The following is a 19,291-nucleotide window of genomic DNA, read 5'->3' as shown; positions in this document are numbered from 1 at the left end:
TTTTAATTGTGATGATTATAACTGACAAATTCAGTATCTCAGAAAATGTGAATAATACTTAAGACCAATACAAAAAAAATATTTTTAGAAATGTTGGCCAACTGAAAAATATGAACATGAAAAGTATGAGCATGTACAGCACTCAATACTTAGTTGGGGCTCCTTTTGCCTGAATTACTGCAGCAATGCGTAGTGGAATGGAGTCGATCAGTCTGTGGCACTGCTCAGGTGTTATGAGAGCCCAGGTTGCTCTGATAGTTGCCTTCAGCTCTTCTGCATTGTTGGGTCTGGCGTATCGCATCTTCCTCTTCACAATACCCCATCGATTTTCTATATGGTTAAGGTCAGGTGAGTTTGCTGGCCAATTAAGAACAGGGATGCCATGGTCCTTAAACCAGGTACTGGTAGCTTTGGCACTGTGTGCAAGTCCTGTTGGAAAATGAAATCTGCAATTCCATAAAGTTGGTCAGCAGCAGGAAGCATGAAGTGCTCTAAAACTTCCTGGTAGTCGGTTGCGTTGACCTTGGACCTCAGAAAACACAGTGGACCAACACCAGCAGATGTCATGTCAACCCAAACCATCACTGACTATGGAAACTTTACACTGGACTTCAAGCAACATGGATTCTGTGTCTCTCCTCTCTTCCTCCAGACTCTGGGACCTTGATTTCCAAAGGAAATGCAAAATGTACTTTCATCAGAGAACATAACTCAGCAGCAGTCCAGTCCTTTTTGTCTTTAGCCCAGGTGAGATGCTTCACTCTTGAACAAGACGCATCTTGTTCAAGAGTGGCTTGACACAAGGAATGCGACAGCTGAAACCCCTGTCTTGCATGTCTGTGCGTGGTGGTTCTTGAAGCACTGACTCCAGCTGCAGTCCACTCTTTGTGAATCTCCCCCACATTTTTGAATGGGTTTTGTTTCACAATCCTCTCCAGGGTGCAGTTATCCCTATTGCTTGTACACTTTTTTCTACCACATCTTTTCCTTCCCTTCGTCTTTCTATTAATGTGCTTGGACACAGAGCTCTGTGAACAGCCAGCCTCTTTAGCTATGACCTTTTGTGTCTTGCCCTCCTTGTGCAAGGTGTCAATGGTCGTCTTTTGGACAGCTGTCAAGTCAGCAGTCTCCCCCATGATTGTGTTGCCTACAGAATTAGACTGAGAGACCATTTAAAGGCCTTTGCAGGTGTTTTGGGTTAATTAGATTAGAGTGTGGCACCAGGTGTCTTCAATATTGAACCTTTTCACAATATTCAAATTTTTCTGATATTCTGAATTTGGGGTTTTCATTAGTTGTCAGTTATAATCATCAGAATTAAAAGAAATAAACACTTGAAATATATCAGTCTGTGTGGAATGAATGTATACATTATACACATTTCACTTTTTGAATGGAATTACTGAAATAAATCAACTTTTTGATGATATTCTAATTTTATGACCAGCACCTGTAGTGTTTTTTTTTTCACTTTTACTCTTTGGAAAGAAGGCTGTGTTATTCTGAATGATAATAACAAAAATTCGAACAACATCATGATGTTCCACCATTATCATTCACTACTGAATTAAATGGGCCGTATGTAAGATTTATACTGTACTACAATTATTTATTTTTATTATTTCTGTTCTACGATCATTTCAGCTGAGCTGTTATAGCTGTCTCATAACAAAACTGCAATATTTCTATGAATTTAAAGTTGGGATCCGTAATTTGAACAACAAAACAAAGCGTCACCTCACCCATCAGCTCCTCCAATGCAAGGCCTGACCATCACGTTTGATCCATATTCTGTGAATATACAGTGTTTATGTACATTTACACTGTTTAAACATAGAGTTCAAGTAATATTTGCTGTTCTGACAGTTGGACTAAGCTCATTTTTACTGTACGCTATATTCAAGGATAATTGTGTAAATATAATTAATTAAAATATTTAAAAATAATGTAGAAACTAAGTATCCCCACTTTACAACAAATCAATATTTATTGCTTATAACATTCAAGTCTCCTCATTAAGCTGATAGTGGCAAATGAAGGCGTAATGAACACATTCTGTTTCTTTATCATTCCAATGTATTGTACATTGGACACACTAAACAAGCTCTTAGCATTATGCATATCATGCAAGAACACACAAAGCAAAAACAACATTGTTAGCCTTAGAAGTACTGTAAGACAGGTAGACTCTGAAGTGTTCTGCTGAATGTCATTGTATTAAGCCCTTAAATTATATATTCCGTAAACATGACAGTTGCCTTATTTATTTCTTCATTATTATGTTGAGCATTTGTAGAGGTCTTCCTTCATCTTCCAGGTTGTTATGCCTCATGATGGTCAGCTTGACTTATATTGTCAGACAGACAAACAGACAAATGGAAATTGTAGAATCATGACTAAATATCTCTCTTGTATAGCTCTCTTGTACATGCACTAATACTGCAAACAAACACACCTGCCTAATTATAAAGCACTGTGAAGCCAACTAACCAAATTCTTTTTGCACTCTAAAATCAGGGGCTACTATATGTACAAAGCATGGTGCATCTTCTGTTTAATCTGATATGGATGAAAATACACTGAAATTAAAACTAACAGTCTGTAACTTAACCAATAGTCATTGGATCATTTCAAATCCAACGTGCTGGAATATAGAGCCAAAACACAAAAACGTGTAACTGTCCAAATACAATTCACAACATCTGCTTAGGCGTTGGCCAACCACCTCAAGCTCAATAAGACAGAGCTGCTCTTCCTCTGGGGAAAGTTCTGACCAGTTCAAACCCTCACCATTACAGTGGAAATCTCAAGTGTGTCCCCATTGCACCACCCATCTGACAGGGTGATGTCATCAGTTATGTCTTCAGTAACCCAGGGTGTGTTTGTCATAAATACTTAATTTTTCACTGTGTCTATCTAGTTCTTCGATATTTGTCAGGCATTCATATTCATCAAAGCGTTGTTTTTGTGGAATGCAGTTTGATGATTTTTTTAAGTCACAAAAACATCTGTAGTATCCCGGGGAATCATACGCTTTACATACAAAATAAAAATGTTCAGGCCTTTTTCAGAATTTCTCACGAAAGAAACAATAATCAGGACCTACCTATTGGAAATGAGTACAAGGCCTGTACTGCAAAAACGGACACACCCACCTCCTCAAAGAGTCTCCGCCCAGTGGATCCTTCAGGTCAATGTTGCATGTGCTCCATCATTGGAGCTCGGCCCATGCCAAAGATCATATAGCATGAAGACATGGGGAAAAAATGACGCGGCCTCATTGTCTTTAAATTCCGATGGGAATACTATTGTCTGCGTATTGCCCGCGGAGGGTGTGCCCAAGAGCGATATTGTTTTTTTAATGAACCCTTTTATGACTGTAAGTCTCCCTCCGCAATCCCCTTCCAATCAGCATTAAAACAAATGTGTGGGCGTGTTTCTGAGTTGGCTGTCTCAGTTCATGCGCTGTCTCTGTCCATGCTTTCAAGATCAAGATGGCAGCCTCCTTGTGTCGGTGTTATGAGGTGAGTGTCTACACGTTTGTTTTCATATTTCTCCCCCTGGCTTGCATTTTGTAATGGATGATTCTGACTAAATTGTTTTTAAAGATCCATATTCGACGTTCGCTGGCAGCATTCATTCAGAGTCATATACGGTAGTGAATACGTTGTGTCATGATAACAGTATGAAACGGCCCTGCGTCGCCGTCCACTCGTAGTGCGCTACCCTCGCCTCGGTCCGTTTTAATGAACATTATAACTCGGTAGGGAGCGAGAACCAATAAGGGCAAATATTCTTTAACCCATTCTTTCAATAATTTAATTGGCTTCTCGCTTCATCTTCGTCTGTTAAAATTGTCTAATACTACTAGCTGAAGAACGGGACATTCATGTTTTATCAGACTCCTTTCGCCTGTTTTGAAAGTCATTGACATTGCAAATGTCAAACTGGTTTCTTGTCACAAAAAACAGATTTCCTTAGTTAGGACAGGTACTGTAGATATATCCTGCATTAGCTTTAATAGCCTCTGTTGTTCTCTTCAGCTGGTAGGAAGACGTCTTGTCCTCTTGCCACCTCGGGCTCTAGTGTCCTCATTCCACAGAGGAGATGCCTACAGGATAAATGGGTCTCCAACTGTCCCGGTGCAGGTCGATATCTATGAATTATTCTAATTTATGCTCTAATATTGATGATTATCTAATGCACAAAGTCCTACACCGTTATTTTACTTAAACATTATATTGTTATTGTGCCTTCATTTCAGGTACGATATGCATCAGAACAGCCTAGGCGGAAAGGTTTCTTCGGCGAATTTGTGGAGAACCTGAGGCAGGAGTTTGGGAAGGACAGTGAGATGAAGGAGAACATCAAAAAGTTCAGAGAGGAGGCCAAGAGGCTGGAGGAGTCTGATGCACTGCAACAGGCCCGGAGGAAATTTGTAAGCTTGAATTTTATTTTAGATTGCAATGTCCCTTTTAACGGGGTAATCCGCCCCCAGTAACACAAATAACCAAATTATACGATATCCTATGTTCAATCAATAGGTGAAATTGTCATTTTCACCACGATTTAACTTAAGTGGTGTCCTGTATTCAATGGTCCGGTCATACTTGTCTAGAACACATTTGTCCATCTATGTCGTCATGGCAAGGCATATATTTAGATAATATCCTAAACGGCTTCAATGCGCCGTGATGTTAATATTCTTATCCTAAAGACTGTCCTAACATGTCCTTCAACTCCCATGTGGCCTCGACTCACATCTCACTGCTTAGAGACTCACAGGACCCCTGGACTGTGCCATACATCTCCCTGCCTAGAGACTCACAGGACCCCTGAACTGTGCCATGCATCTCCCTGTTTAGAGACTCACAGGTCCCCTGAACTGTGCCATACATCTCCCTGCCTAGAGACTCACAGGACCCCTGGACTGTGCCATACATCTCCCTGTTTAGAGACTCACAGGTCCCCTGAACTGTGCCATACATCTCCCTGCCTAGAGACTCACAGGACCCCTGGACTGTGCCATACATCTCCCTGCCTAGAGACTCACAGGTCCCCTGGACTGTGCCATACATCTCCCTGCCTAGAGACTCACAGGACCCCTGGACTGTGCCATACATCTGCCTGCCTAGAGGCTCACAGGACCCCTGGACTGTGCCATACATCTCCCTGTTTAGAGACTCACTGGTCCCCTGGACTGTGCCATACATCTCCCTGCCTAGAGACTCACAGGACCCCTGGACTGTGCCATACATCTCCCTGCCTAGAGACTCACAGGTCCCCTGGACTGTGCCATACATCTCCCTGCCTAGAGACTCACAGGACCCCTGGACTGTGCCATACATCTCCCTGCCTAGAGACTCACAGGACCCCTGAACTGTGCCGTAGCCACCTAGTTTACGTAGCTTTGAGCTAGAAAAGAGATCTCTACCATGGTGAACGTGGAAAGATTGTAACTCCTAAATTGACAGTGCATGTGCTTTTAATGTATTTTTCAATTATTGTAACTACTTCACTTGCTGATATTTACTGGTATTATTGTGTGTAGATACTTTTCTAGCTAGCAACCTAGTCGCTGACATTTCAATTAACCTAACCAGTCAGCCTGTCCAGATAGATAATTGCATTGTAGATGTTGCAGTGAACTTTAGTCTCAACAACAAAAAAATCACATGTTGCCTTGAAACTGTATACTATGTGAATAGTATACTGTAGTTGTGTAAATCACTGGAGTGTGGTGTTTTGGGTGGATTACCCCTTTGCGTCTATGGTCGCGTGAACTTAGTTGTGTAGACTTTTGTTTCATCCCCAGACTAACCTTCAACTAGTATAGTTGTTGACATTGGGTGAAATGGCTATGTGAGTTCTTTGTGGTAACAAAAGCCTGCCCATGCTGTTGCTGTCTGGGACTTGGGCAGATGTCTAAGGAGGTCATGCACACATAATGCTGGTGTGATCTTGTCACTTGTCAACTCTTTTTTTTTTTTCTACCAGAAAACAATTGAGTCGGAGACGGTAAAGACTTCTCAAGTGTTTAAGAAGACCCTGGGGACTCTGTCAGAGACTGTGAAGGAAGTGAGTCATTTTCAAAATTATTTTGTGTAAAGAAATTGAATATAAATTGATAAAATAATTTCTTGATGTAGATCAAGATAGTTAGCTAATGTTAAATCCTCATATCTCGGGTGTTTTTTTTTTTCAGAAAGATGTTACAGTGACATGTTGGACAGCTTGTTAAACCTCACTTCCGTCTCCGCGCTAGCTGAAAGCGCTAGTCATTTTTCTGTTAGCAGCTCGCAGCTCCCCGGCATGAAATGAAGTAATTATATAACTTGTCTGTCTGATTTATCCAGAGCCTTGAGGAGGTGACCCGTTCAGACCTGGGGAAGAAGATCAAGGAGGGGGTGGAGGAGGCGGCCAAGACGGCCAGGCATTCAGCTGAGTCTGTCTCAAAGGGAGGAGAGAAGTTAGGCGCGACCAGTGCCTTCAGGGCTATCTCACAGGTCAGCCTAAGTGAAAATGTTATACAAGCTGTACACTCACTACTTAACATTTTAGCAAAGTGACATTTCTTCAGTTCTGTCACATGAAAAGATATAATCAAATATCTTGTGTGTGTGTGTATATATATATATATATATATATATTTTATTTATTTATTTATTATTTTTTAATTATATTTATTATTATTTTTATATATATATTTATTTTATTTAAATAATGTATGTCTGTATAGGGCATGGAGTCAGTGAAGAGGGAGATCGATGTGGGGGATGATGGCACGTACAAGGCCCCTACCCGACTGAGGAAGAGGACCGAATTCTCATCCAAAGGAGGGGAGAACGACAACCGCGTGTTTGAGGCCAATGAGTAGGTGCATTCTCAGTCACAATGAAATGACCAGTAAACTGACAGTGGATGTGTTGTCCATGTAGTCTTGAGGGAAGGCCTATCATTCAATCCAACCTGCTGGAGTAATTGATGTGGTTTGTATTTGCAGAGAGGACATGGGTGTGGTTCTGCATAAGGATGCTAAGTGGTATGGACAGTGGAAGGACTTTAAGGACAACAATATGGTTTTCAACAGTAAGCCAATGTCACGGTTTCCTCAGATATGGTAACAGTAGTGTCGTAATGAGAGTCAAGCACGTCTCATATTTAAGGTTGGCTGCACTTCACTGGTCAGACAGAAGGTGGCACTAGATTCAATACATGATGGGAACAGAAACTTCAGTTTCACATTGCTCACAATGACCCATCTGTCAGAGATTGCATGTGAATCTTGAAAAATTACATTACAATTTATTGACATTTCTGTGGTTAGTCTTCGCTGACTTTTTGACCTTAAATGTATTCTTTCTGATGTTACCTCTCGATTCTTCTCAGGGTTCTTTGAGATGAAAATGAAATATGATGAGAGTGACAACGCCCTTATCAGAGCATCTCGGGCCGTGACCGACCGAGTCACCGATCTACTGGGTGAAGTACCATTCTGAAACACTCCGTGATTTCTGCCTCTGTTGGCGTGCCAACATTGTGCCTATGAGCGGTGCAATGTTGACCAATTCATTACTTTATCTGTTGCATTCAGGTAAAAATGATCCCATCCAATATAATAAACACTTGTGATATGTCATAATTGAAACACTTCCCTAGAGATCCGCGCTGAAGAAGTCAATGCCGGGGCTGGGTTTTAGAGGTTCTGAAGAGGATGCGGACAACTAAGTGTTGGTGTTCAATCGACAGGCGGACTCTTCTCTAAGACTGAGATGTCTGAGGTCCTGACGGAGATCTTGAAAGCAGACCCAAGCTTCGACAAGGAAGCCTTCCTCAAGCAGTGTGAAAAGGACATTATCCCCAACATTTTGGAGGTGAGGGAAAATAACCTACTATGTTTTTTCCTTGATGAAACTTTTTTTTTTGTTCTTTGGTTAAATGCTTTTTTTTTTTTAGATAACTCTTTAGGTAAATAATTTTCACATTCAGTAGACGATTTTGTTGAACTTGCCTCTGTCCATCTTCTGTAGGCTATGATCCGTGGGGAACTGGAAGTGCTGAAGGACTGGTGTTATGAAGCTGTGAGTACTTTCATACAGATAGCAGTCTGTTGGGTTTACTTCACTTAATTCTTTGTTTTTCATTAGAGAGTTTGACAAAATAAGAACATTTCATTTGTGTCCTTACCCTGTATGCTTTATATGGATAGGTGTTGTCAACAATTCTTGTTTTGGTGTGAATTCCCTGTTTTCCATGTTTTTGAATTGCTAACATTTTAGCTTTAGGGACACAGGTCCCAGGTCCTTGTGCTGCGATTAGTATTGTTAGTGTGTTTCATCCAAATAATCAGTGTCTGATGTGATTTTTTGTTACGATATTAGTTTCATAATCAACATTTTCATTAAAATGTTTTTACTCTGTCTATCATCAGACATACAGTCAGCTGGCTCACCCCATCCAGCAAGCCAGGTCCCTAGGGCTCATGTTCCAGTCCAAGGTCCTAGATATAGACAACATAGATGTGAGTATATGTTCCAGTTCAAGGTCCTAGATATAGACAACATAGATGTGAGTATATGTTCCAGTTCAAGGTCCTAGATATAGACAACATAGATGTGAGTATATGTTCCAGTTCAAGGTCCTAGATATAGACAACATAGATGTGAGTATATGTTCCAGTCCAAGGTCCTAGATATAGACAACATAGATGTGAGTATATGTTCCAGTTCAAGGTCCTAGATATAGACAACATAGATGTCAGTATATGTTCCAGTCCAAGGTCCTAGATATAGATGTGAGTACATTTGTGTGTTGGTCAGGCCCAACCAACGTCATGTGGCAGATTCCATTACCTTTCATAAACTGCACAGTTTCTACGAGTCACAAATGTTTGGCAGCGGTCGCTGGTTTATCTCCTCTGTAGGTCAAACATTTTAATCTCTCGATAACGTATTGGCCCACTCTGGTCCATCCTGCCCTTTCTCTCAGTTGGCAATGGGGAAGATCATGGATCAGGGCCCTGTGCTGATCATCACGTTCCAGGCGCAGGTTGTCATGGTGATTCGCAGTCCCAAGGGAGACCTTGTGGAAGGAGATCCTGTAAGTTACAACCTCGGTGATGTCAATACTATCTATTGTCTCTATCCTGTCAGATTTTGTCTGGGTCACTTTGCTCCTAATTCTCCGCTAAATTACTTTTATCTGCTTTCTCAGAGGTGAATGCAGTTGTAGATGCCATTTTTATGTGTCTGCGGTTTAGTGAGCAAATGCCTGCGAGTATTAGCTTAACAACTGCAGGTCTACTGGAACCATACACTTCCAGTCACTGTGCTAACAATACCCAGCAACTGCCCCAACACTCATAACCGACCTCTGTGAGAAGTAGATGAAGGGCCTGCTATTTGTAATTCAGTAGTTTGAGAGAATTGGTGTGGGGTCTGAATACGTTTGCCAGGCCTCATATTCCCTGGTTTTCCAGGAGTATATTGGAAGTTATTGGAATTTACCCTCCCTACTCCTCCTAACTCTTCCCTACTCCTCCTAACTCTTTTTTTCCCCTACCTTCTCCTGGCGGCAGGAGAAAGTGTTAAGGATGATGTACGTTTGGGCCCTGTGTCGGGACCAGGAGGAGCTCAACCCGGATGCTGCCTGGAGACTCCTGGACATCTCCGCCTCCAGCACCGAGCAGGCTCTTTGAGGAAGATGGGATGGAGCGGAGACGAAGGAACTCTCCCAGGACGGACACATCCAGATGGACGGACACAAACACTCATCACTATTCAGTGGCACATTTTGTCAGTTCTTTCCTCAGGGTGTGGATTGGATTACTGACTGGTGTCAGTGGTTCTGTACAAAGCCTTGAAGCAATAGTGCAGTTTGTTTTCACAGAGTGACAAAAAAACTAAGCGACCTGTGTTGTGACCTGTGTCCCTTCTGTTATGTGCCGGTTGTCTGTTTTAGAGCTGAGGTATCCTTGGCATAGTAATTTATGCCTTTTACATAAAAGGCAGAAAACCTAAATAAGATGTATCTATGTTTGAAGATCCATTCTGCGTCTTTGTGAAGTAGAAACCCAACCTATTAATTTCATTTCAGACTTACTGCAAGATATGTCAAACACCGCTTCTTGAGAAGCTAGAGTGGGACCACGGTCAGGGTTGTCCTAAGACAATCGTCTTCAGCTGACCCCCGTTGCCATTTCACCTTTTGCACTTATGTTCTCAATACTTCCAGAGTTCCATATATTGTACTGTACGAGAGATTGCTTTTGGTTGTTTTAGATATTTTCTTTTGTGTTAAAAGGTGTTTTAAGTAAGGCAACTGAAATACTGGTTACTGAAATTGTAATTTTAGTTATCAGTAATATAAGTATTTCAGTTATAGAGTGATTGGTGAACTGATTAATACATTGGTGGAACAAGGCCCATTCCTGATGTGAAGTGCTGGTGCTGTGGTGAAATGTTAAACCGTGTGTCAAAGGGCATAATCCTATTTCAGATCGCTACTGCTGTATAAACTGTAAATATGAAGCTCTGAGGCTGTTCTACAAAACGAGTAATGTCGTTTAAAAAAAAAAAAATGTGGTTAAACATTGTGACCGATAGATAAATTATATATGCTATGAACTTCTGTCCCTAATTGAACTTATATGGACCATGAATGTGCTGACAGAAGGTCAGTTTCTAACATAAAATAGATGATCTTTCTAACCATAGCATAACCAGCTTGGCGGAGTTGGCTCAGCCATGTATGAGGGATGGAGAGACACGGTTGCCTTACCTCCAAGCACATAGATTCCTCCATAAAATTCCTGGTTCAGGGAAGTTTGATAAGCTCGGCTTGATTGGGATGTTCATGGGAATGCGTGTCCTGACAGATTCTCCTGGCGCTCTGGGGGGGGGGCGGGCGGGTGATCGGTCCGTGGAACAATAGTTGGGATAAATCATTGAGGGCTGCTGGGTATTAACAAAAGTGATCAAGTTTTGTAATGGATAAACTCGTTTTATCTAAGAGTGTCAAATCCCCATGTTCACTATGGGCTGAATCTGAAATTGAACTGTTCATGTTCAACTCTGGCTCAATGAAACATTACACTCACTAGCCAGTTTTAGTTACATGACCTTGTTCAACAAAATGGGTCGATCCTACAGACAGTGAGTCATATGGTTGCAATGAAGCAGGGGGACAGGCTTGTAGTGTGTCCACTGAGTGCGTGGACGGGAGCTTGGCTTTGGATGTACCTTCACACACAGATCCGATGTACTCTGTTTAGTCTATTCCAGAAGTGTTACAGATTGCACATTGTTGTTTTTTTTTCTAAACGAGTTGACATTGAGTGTTTTTTGTAAACGCCGTCTTTTACGGAACTGAACGTTCACAGTGCTGATGGAATTAGAGTGTTAGGATTCAACCTTGAGACTCACTGCTGTTCACTTCCAATTCATTTTGAGTTGACCAAAGCCAATGTTAATGTATTATATATTTTTTTGTCTCTTATTCTGTTTAGTTTATTAAACAATTTTGTTTAATGCCAAATATTTTTACTTCTGTCATGAGTAAAGAAGGCTGTACGATTCTGAAGGTCCGGGTTTTCTATTGGCCTATCATCACTGATTGTATAGTCTTCTGTGGCATGACAATGTTCCGGAAATCCTACACACAGTTGTTTTTCTGAAAGACTGACATGCTGCGGTAGATGTCTATGAATTTGGTATTTGAGGCTGATAAATAAAGCTGTGGATTTGGCAGTAGAGACTGAACGGGTTTGGATAAACATGCGTTTCACACGTGGCCAATAAGAGAGGCTGTTTTTCTGTTGTCTCCTTTGATGAATGGCATGAGACAGGAGTCGTGCCCCTTCGCCACGCTGTCCTCTTTTTCTCCTTGTGGTCTTTCCCCGGAGCCCGAGGACACACAGGACATACCGAGTGGATGTGTTACTGTGAACACTTAAAATTCCTCCTAGATGTTACGAGTGTGGCCGACTAAAAATATTATTTAAAGGTAAATAATGGCCTTTAGTACAAAATGTAGGTTATGTGGAGACGATTCAGTTTGTCTAATTTCTCTCACCTGTGGTAGAGTGGCAGGTGAAAATGACCATTCAGTCAGTTTGCAAATAATACAAAACAGTGATTATCCTCTTGTTGAAATCCGTTGGAAAAATGCTGTCTGTGAAGCCATGCCTGGGTGTCATCTCACTTCTCACCCAGAGGAACTTGTCATGGGGAGTCTGAATAGAAGCACTGTGCAAACATTGTTCACCCATTTAGGTTGTGTACCTAACAGTATTCATACCTGAAATGTCACTTTTCAACAGAAGCAGTAAAACAATTCGTTAAAAGAAATACTTTGTTTTCCCACACGATTCAGAAACTGGAATGTGTAGAGTTTTATTTAGATTTGATTGAATTGAGGACACTTCGGTTGTTTGATGTCACATGACAGTCAATGGATTTTATTTGTTAATATGTAAATGTTTGCGGTTGCACTGCTTCTGTTGCAATGCACTGTCATGGCAACAAGAGCCACTGTGTGGTTTTGACGTTGCTTAGAGGCGTTAGTAGAGCACTCTGATCCTAAGTAGCTTCCAGACTGTGATTCTTTGTGGTCCTGATCCAGTCTTTTAAACGGCACCCTGAACCATTGCAGGGCTGAAAGGAGTGTCAGAACACAACACAAAAGATAAGAGGAAAGGCCTTGCAGCTCAACGTTGGCTTTCACCCGATACAGAGAACGACCACACTATTAGCAGGGACACTGCAGGGAACACTCTGTTCTGTCTAATAGACATGTTATTATACTGTCGCCCACTGGGACAAAAGATAGGGAATCAACTACCTTGAACTGTAATACATTTGTATAAATACACTGAACAAAATTATAAACTGCACACTTTTGTTTTTGCCCACATTTCTCATGAGCTGGACTCTATGTACACAAAAGGCCTATTTCTCTCAAATATTGTTCATAAAACTGTCTAAATCTGAGTTAGTGAGCACTTCTCCTTCGCTGAGATAATCCATCCAACCTCACAGTTGTGGCATATAAAGATACTGATTAGACAGCGTGATTATTGCACAGTTGTGCCTTAGGCTGGTCACAATAAAAGACCACTCTAAAATGTGCAGTTCCATCACACAGCACAATGCCACAGATTCTCAGTTTCCTCCAGTTTTAAATTTTAGGAGGAGATGAGGTCCTGGTCCACACTTGCGGATTACCTGGTTTGGGGGGCCTGTTGCTGTCCCTGTCCTTGTCCACCTGGTCATACTTCTGACCTAGTCTAAAATCAAATAGCCACTGGATTTAGCCCAGAGAAATGTATTAATTATTCCAATTGGAGTCTTAATATCTCACCCGGCACAGCCAGAAGAGGACTGGTCACCCCTCTGAGCCTGGGTACTCTCTAGGTTTTTTCCTAAATTTTGGCCTTCTTAGGGAGTTTTTCCTAGCCTCTGAAATTCAACACTACTGTTGTTTTATCCTTGAAGTTTAAGGCCGGGTGTCTCTGTAAAGCACTTTGTTACAACTCCTGTTGTAAAAAGGGCTTTATAAATACATTTGGTTGATTGATGTTGCAAGTTTTGAGGGAGCGTGCAATTGGCATGCTGACCGCAGGAATGTCCACCAGAGCTGTTGCCCATGAATTGAATGTTCATTTCTCTACCATAAGCCATCTCCAAAGGTGTTTCAGAGAAATTGGCAGTACATCCAACCGGCCTCACAACCGCAGACCACGTGTAACCACACCAGCCCAGGACCTCCACATCCAGCATCTTTACCTCCAAGATTGTCTGAGACCAGCCACCCAGACAGCTGCTGCAACAATCGGTTTGCATAACCAAAGAATTTCTGCACAAACTGCCAGAAACCGTCTCGGAAGCACATCTGCACAGTCGTCGTCCTCATCGGGGTCTCGTCCTGACTGCAGTTCATAGTCGGAACCGACTTGAATGGGCAAATGCTCACATTCCATGGCGTCTGGCACTTTGGAGAGGTGTTCTCTTCATGGATGAATCGCGGTTTTCACTGTACAGTGCAGTATGGCTTCGTGTGGGTGAGCGGTTTGCAGATGTCAACGTTGTGGATCGAGTGGCCCATGGTGGCGGTGGGGTTATGGTATGGGCACTGTCATGGCAACAAGAGTTATGGACAACAAACACAGGTGCATTTTATTGATGGCATTTGAATGCACAGAGATACCGTGACAAGATCCTGAGGCCCATTGTTGTGCCATTCATCCAAGACCATCACCTCATGTTGCAGCATGATAATGCACTGCCCCATGTTGCAAGGATCTGTACACAATTCCTGGAAGCTGAAAACATCCCAGTTCTTGCATGGCCAGCATACTCACCGGACATTTCACCCATTGAGCATGTTTGGGATGCTCTGGATCAGCGTATACGACAGCGTGTTCCAGGTCCTGCCAATATCCAGGAGTGGATATTAGAATTTTTTGGAGATACTGAATTTGGGATTTTCATTAGCTATCAGTTAAAATCATCACAATTAAAAGAAATAAACATTTGAAATATATCAGTCTGTGTGTAATGAATGAATATAATATACAAGTTTCACTTTTTGAATGGAATTACTGAATTTTAATCAACTTTATGATGATATTCTATTTATATGACCAGCACCTGATTTTCCGTTTTTTATTCTAAACTAATTGGCACAAGATATGTCATTATGGGGTATTGTGTGTAGATGGATGTATTTATTTTCATATGCGTGAACTGTGGTATAACTCAGGCCAGCTGCTTTGGGACGTCACTTTTTCAGAAACTCACAAATGACATGCAGCCTTACAAAAAGCTCAGATGGTGATTTGTGCGGATGCCTCCTCACACCAAATGAGCTCACAGAGAACCTGAACAAAGAATGTAAGTCCGTATCAGAATGGGTAACCGGAAACTTGTTCTGAATACTTGTATTTTATACAAAATGTAATGGACTTAACCTCTTTCATTATGAATAAGAAGTGTGCTCATTGAACAGTTTGAGGAGGCTAAAGTCCTTAGATTAGCAGTGGACAGTTGCATAGTTAAGTCATTTTATTGTATCTTTTTTTTCACACAAAGCTCAATTCCAGTGTATTACAGTGTGACAAAGAAACAAACACAGAACATTTCACAATATTGTGCAGAGTCTTGATGGAAGTCAGTTCCATTGTCAATTACTCAGACAATAACAAAAGGCTGATCAAATGTTTCATAGCGCAACAATGACCGTGAAGAGATAAAAACATGCGCACACAATATACACGCATTAGTTTAAGTATGTACTTTCTTTTTATTACACTGTTATATGTTGTAGTTATTTGTCTTTTGGGGCCCCAGGAAGAGGGGCTGTTGTTTTACCCGAAGCAATCTTCTTCCTCCTGGTGAAGCATTAATAGCCAATGTGATATTGATGCCAATGGAATAACCTTTCCTGGAAGCTCAGGGGGTCCTATAAATTATTACCCTACATGGTTAAACACCTGGAGGTGCTGCTTGGCATGAGATGTTTATCGCCCGTTATCCAGATGTCTGACAAACCAGGGTACATTAATAAGTTCTTTGGTAGACCCCATAGAGTGCTCAGACAACATCATCTTGTGTTGAACCAGGAACTGAATCTTGTTGTTAAGCCATACTTATTAGAAATTAGGCCAGTTGGAGGAAAGCGGTCGGAGGTTCTTCTGCAGTGAGCTTTGTTAAGGGTCTTCAGTTAGTTCACGTGTGTACCATCCATCTGGTCTCTCAGATATCATGGCAGCTATACAGGAAAAAATATTTCAATATTTTTTGTGGAACGATTTAAATCTCATAGAAAGACCATATTAAATATAATTTATTGAATTGTTAATGTTGCTATTCTAATACTGTCTTAACTAAGTGCTATATTGCAGGTGGGCCTATATTGATAACATTGCGGAGGGGACAGCAGGCAGCACTGGTATTCACTCAGGGGCCGGATGATGAACGACATGTCTGCTTAGCCCAGCGGACTAACATGCACTCCTTACTACACCACATCCCTTACATGCGATATCCTATTATAAGAAAGCAAAAATGTCAGATCATAAGGATAATGAAGAAGCTAATTCGCTATAGGGTCTGAAGTGTTTTTGTAGGCTATACATAGCTAGCTAAGCACTTAACCTCTTAACTGATGTAGATGCACTGATGTAACGACTGGTGACAAAGTGGATGGGATGGGAAGAATTGGGTGGGGCGGGAGTAGGGTTAGAGAGCTTGGTACTTGGATATACCGCGCGCTAAACCGTGTGGCAGCGCGAGCAAGCGCGGTTATAAAAGGGGCGCTGACCGTGGTTCTGAATTACTTACGGGATTCTACAATCGGGTTGAGGAGAAAACGTGCTCACGAAATTCAAAGTAAGTCAATCAGTGAGTTATAATTCACCATTTGAAGTGCCAGCTATTCTGTGCTTCGGCAGACTTTGCCCACTTGGTTAGATACTTTAATTGGTTTTGTGCATGGAAGTTGTATGTTGTAGTTGAATGCACCCAGGTTTGTCCTGTCAAATAATCTTCGGTTATTTATATTTCATTTATGCGCTTTCTTCAAATAATTCCAATTGTCTCTAAAAATACGGTAAAATTGATTTGGTGTCTACAAGTCTTTAAATACAAAAATTGGTATGTGGTCTCAACAACTCTTTATTTCACTGTTAATATTACAGAACCTTTTTTTTTTATTCAGAACGTATATTCTTTGCAATCAGAAAATAAACGGAAATGGAATCATCTAAATGATTGACACACTAGACTATTTGGTAGCCTTTGGCCAAGCGTTTCAACTACTTTTTTCCACGACTGTTTTCAGACCTCTCCACAGGTTTTCAAAATAACTTAGATCTGAACTCATTACTGGCCATTTCAGAAACGTTCAATATTTTGTCTTTAACCATTAGTGAGTGCTTTTTGAAGTGTGTTTAGTGTCATTGTGCCGTTGGAAGATAAATGACCTTCAATGGAGATTCAGCTTCCTCCGAAATGTGCTGACAGCAGAGTAAACTAGCTCTTTACATTGGCTTTTCGGAAAAGTAAGAGGAAAAGTAAAGAGGATTTCCCTGGGATCAGTGATTTTTTTTTTTTACTTTTACCGCAGTGAACCTACGTTTTCTGCCAGATATGGAATTCTAATAACATTACCTTAAAATGTATTTTTAGAAATTCAGGGGATAACCATTTTTGAAGAAAATAATGAAATATATATGAATTTATTAATATTCATTTTGAATATTGTCCATTACAATAAATGCACCGTGCTGATTGACTGTAGAACTTTATTCAATCACTCTTGGTTTTTATTTCGGCTTATGGGTTCATTCGGACTGTTTCCAGCAAGTGCTGTCTTGCTCCAGTACCAAAACACATTAGGTTAAAGCCACATTTTGAAAATAATTGGCTTTGATAGTCTGATTGGTTGGCAATTATCCAATTCCTGGTGACACTGTTTATGTACCACACCCCTTATCATTGACTTCACCTTAATGACTGCAGTGTGAGTAGTCTCAGCATGATTAATAAACCAATCAGTGAGATTTATAACGTTTACCACGTCACCTGTTTCTAGGCCCCAGACACTGCTGGTTCACTGTGTGAAGACATAAATACTGCCGACTACAGAGTCTACAGTCTCCGGCGCAGGAGTCAGGTGGGATGCCAGGACGACTTTGGTACAACTGTTGCAGTTACCTTCTATGTCTTTTGCAGGCCTGGGTCCACTTGGCTGCTACCAACCCACATGGACACCAGAACACAGCGTGTCCTTGGTCCAAACTAATGAAGCTCCAGTGGCCCTGTCCCTATCCGCCTGGTACTGGTTCTTTGGCGCTAGGTCCCACCTCTGACACTTGAACTGCAAGATGTCCGACGTGCCCACCTGGCTGGACGGAAAACACGAACTGTCCTCCCTGGCGTCCGCAGCATTCCCCAGGGGCCCCTCGGGAGCAGGTCTAATGCCTGCCGCAGGCCACGCCGACCAGGGTGTGGCCCTGGGCTTCGTGGGCCTCCTGGTGCTCCTCCTGCTCTTCCTGATAGTGCGCTGCGTCCGCATCCTGTTGGATCCCTACAGCAGCATGCCTGCGGTGTCCTGGACCAGCGACTACAAGGACCCGCTGGATAGGGGCCAGTTCGACTACGCCCTGGTTTAGGAGTCGTGGGGCGGGAGGTTTCCGTACGGCGAGGCAGGCCCAAAGGGGGAGGTTGGCCCCTGACCGTTATTCTGACCTGGGATGATTAAGAAAACGAGGAGGGCTGTAAGGAGGTGGGGGGGAGACGGAGGTGGGGTTTTCCATCAGCCCGCACCAAATTAACAGTCACCGGCTCATTGGAAACAGTGGCATCCAGTTTAGAGGGTAACATGTGTACGATACAGTAGATTCCCTGTGTGGTGTGCCTCTTCAGTTTTGACAGCAACCTGGGGCTGCATGGTACAAGACAGAGCAGGTCACACAGGTCAAACTCTGAGGCTGTTTTTACAGTTGTAGCCCAATTCTGATTGTTTTCCTTTTAGTTGCTATTTTTACCGGTCACAATAAATCTTTTCACATGAGATTGTCTCTTCTGAGCTCATTTCTTTGGTAAAATAATAAGAAAAAGTTACCAGAATTGGACTGCCTACCTAATACAGCCACCCTTAGACCAACAGAAAAGCTTTAGAGAGAGTGAACGCTTTCCTGGTAGCGGCTGTATCATTTCTCAGATAGTAACACAAACCAGGCTGTGGGTTAATTTAACCATTGGAAAAAGAGCTACCTCGTAAAAATACTCCAATGTGGGCTTGAGTGAATTTAGTCACTTGAGCAGATATTAAACATATGAATGTCTAAAGCTCAGGAAATGTAACAATTCTCAGATGTGATTTTTCTTTTTAAACACTGCTAGTGAAAATAGCAGAGAACCAAACCCTAACATCTGGTCTCCGATGCCACACCTGCGGACAAGTGTGTGGCTCACGCATCGGCCTCCACACTCACATGAATTGGCACTAGGGTCAACAGGGCTACCCCCCCCCCATCCCCCGCTGTCCTCCCTGAAGCAGGGGTCATCATCAGATATGATGGACAGCTAAGAGAGAGAGACAATATGGCTTTGACAGCTTAGATGGAAATGACAGCTTAGATGGAAATGTCCTTTTAAATGTTTAACTTCACCATGGTGTCAGATTGAATACTGTCCGTTATGTAATTATGACCTACTGCCTTGCCATGTCATCCTCTTGGTTTGGTCCTGATCCTGTTGGTTTAGTCTTAATTCTGTTAGTTTAGTCC

The 19,291-nt window shown here is 41.9% G+C and overlaps 2 protein-coding genes across 3 annotated transcripts; both read left to right on the top strand.

Annotated features, from left to right (window-relative positions):
• Positions 1 to 3,177: 3,177 nt before the first annotated feature.
• On the top strand, positions 3,178 to 11,759 carry LOC105024468 (mitochondrial import inner membrane translocase subunit TIM44). Its single transcript, XM_029119167.2, has 13 exons — positions 3,178 to 3,524; positions 4,044 to 4,148; positions 4,265 to 4,438; positions 5,998 to 6,078; positions 6,357 to 6,506; positions 6,740 to 6,873; positions 7,004 to 7,089; positions 7,390 to 7,482; positions 7,750 to 7,874; positions 8,031 to 8,081; positions 8,432 to 8,521; positions 8,989 to 9,099; positions 9,578 to 11,759. The coding sequence occupies exons 1-13, from the start codon at positions 3,495 to 3,497 to the stop codon at positions 9,695 to 9,697; spliced, it is 1,350 nt and encodes a 449-aa protein (XP_028975000.1). The 5' UTR covers positions 3,178 to 3,494; the 3' UTR covers positions 9,698 to 11,759.
• A 4,535-nt stretch (positions 11,760 to 16,294) lies between these two features.
• LOC109615190 (cortexin-1-like) lies at positions 16,295 to 18,547 on the top strand. Of its 2 annotated transcripts, none has more exons than XM_020043894.2 (2): positions 16,295 to 16,388; positions 17,733 to 18,547. In XM_020043894.2, the coding sequence occupies exon 2, from the start codon at positions 17,885 to 17,887 to the stop codon at positions 18,170 to 18,172; it is 288 nt and encodes a 95-aa protein (XP_019899453.1). In that variant the 5' UTR covers positions 16,295 to 16,388; positions 17,733 to 17,884; the 3' UTR covers positions 18,173 to 18,547. The 2 variants fall into 2 exon arrangements, with proteins under 2 accessions (XP_019899453.1, XP_019899457.1); XM_020043898.2 differs by having other exon boundaries at positions 17,593 to 18,547.
• Positions 18,548 to 19,291: the final 744 nt, after the last annotated feature.

Source organism: Esox lucius, chromosome 3, assembly GCF_011004845.1.
Source record: "Esox lucius isolate fEsoLuc1 chromosome 3, fEsoLuc1.pri, whole genome shotgun sequence".
Lineage (NCBI taxonomy): Eukaryota > Metazoa > Chordata > Actinopteri > Esociformes > Esocidae > Esox > Esox lucius.
The sequence above is the reverse complement of the archived record's forward strand: the minus strand, read 5'-3'. Positions and strand labels throughout refer to the sequence as shown.

Excerpts from the sequence above, each read along its gene's own strand:
- LOC109615190 (XM_020043894.2), top strand. The coding sequence starts at position 17,885 with ATGTCCGACGTGCCCACCTGGCTGGACGGAAAACACGAACTGTCCTCC.
- LOC105024468 (XM_029119167.2), top strand. The coding sequence starts at position 3,495 with ATGGCAGCCTCCTTGTGTCGGTGTTATGAG. Across the intron at positions 4,149-4,264 it reads CTCCAACTGTCCCGGTGCAG|GTACGATATGCATCAGAACA; the intron begins GTCGATATCTAT and ends CCTTCATTTCAG. Across the intron at positions 6,507-6,739 it reads CCTTCAGGGCTATCTCACAG|GGCATGGAGTCAGTGAAGAG; the intron begins GTCAGCCTAAGT and ends ATGTCTGTATAG.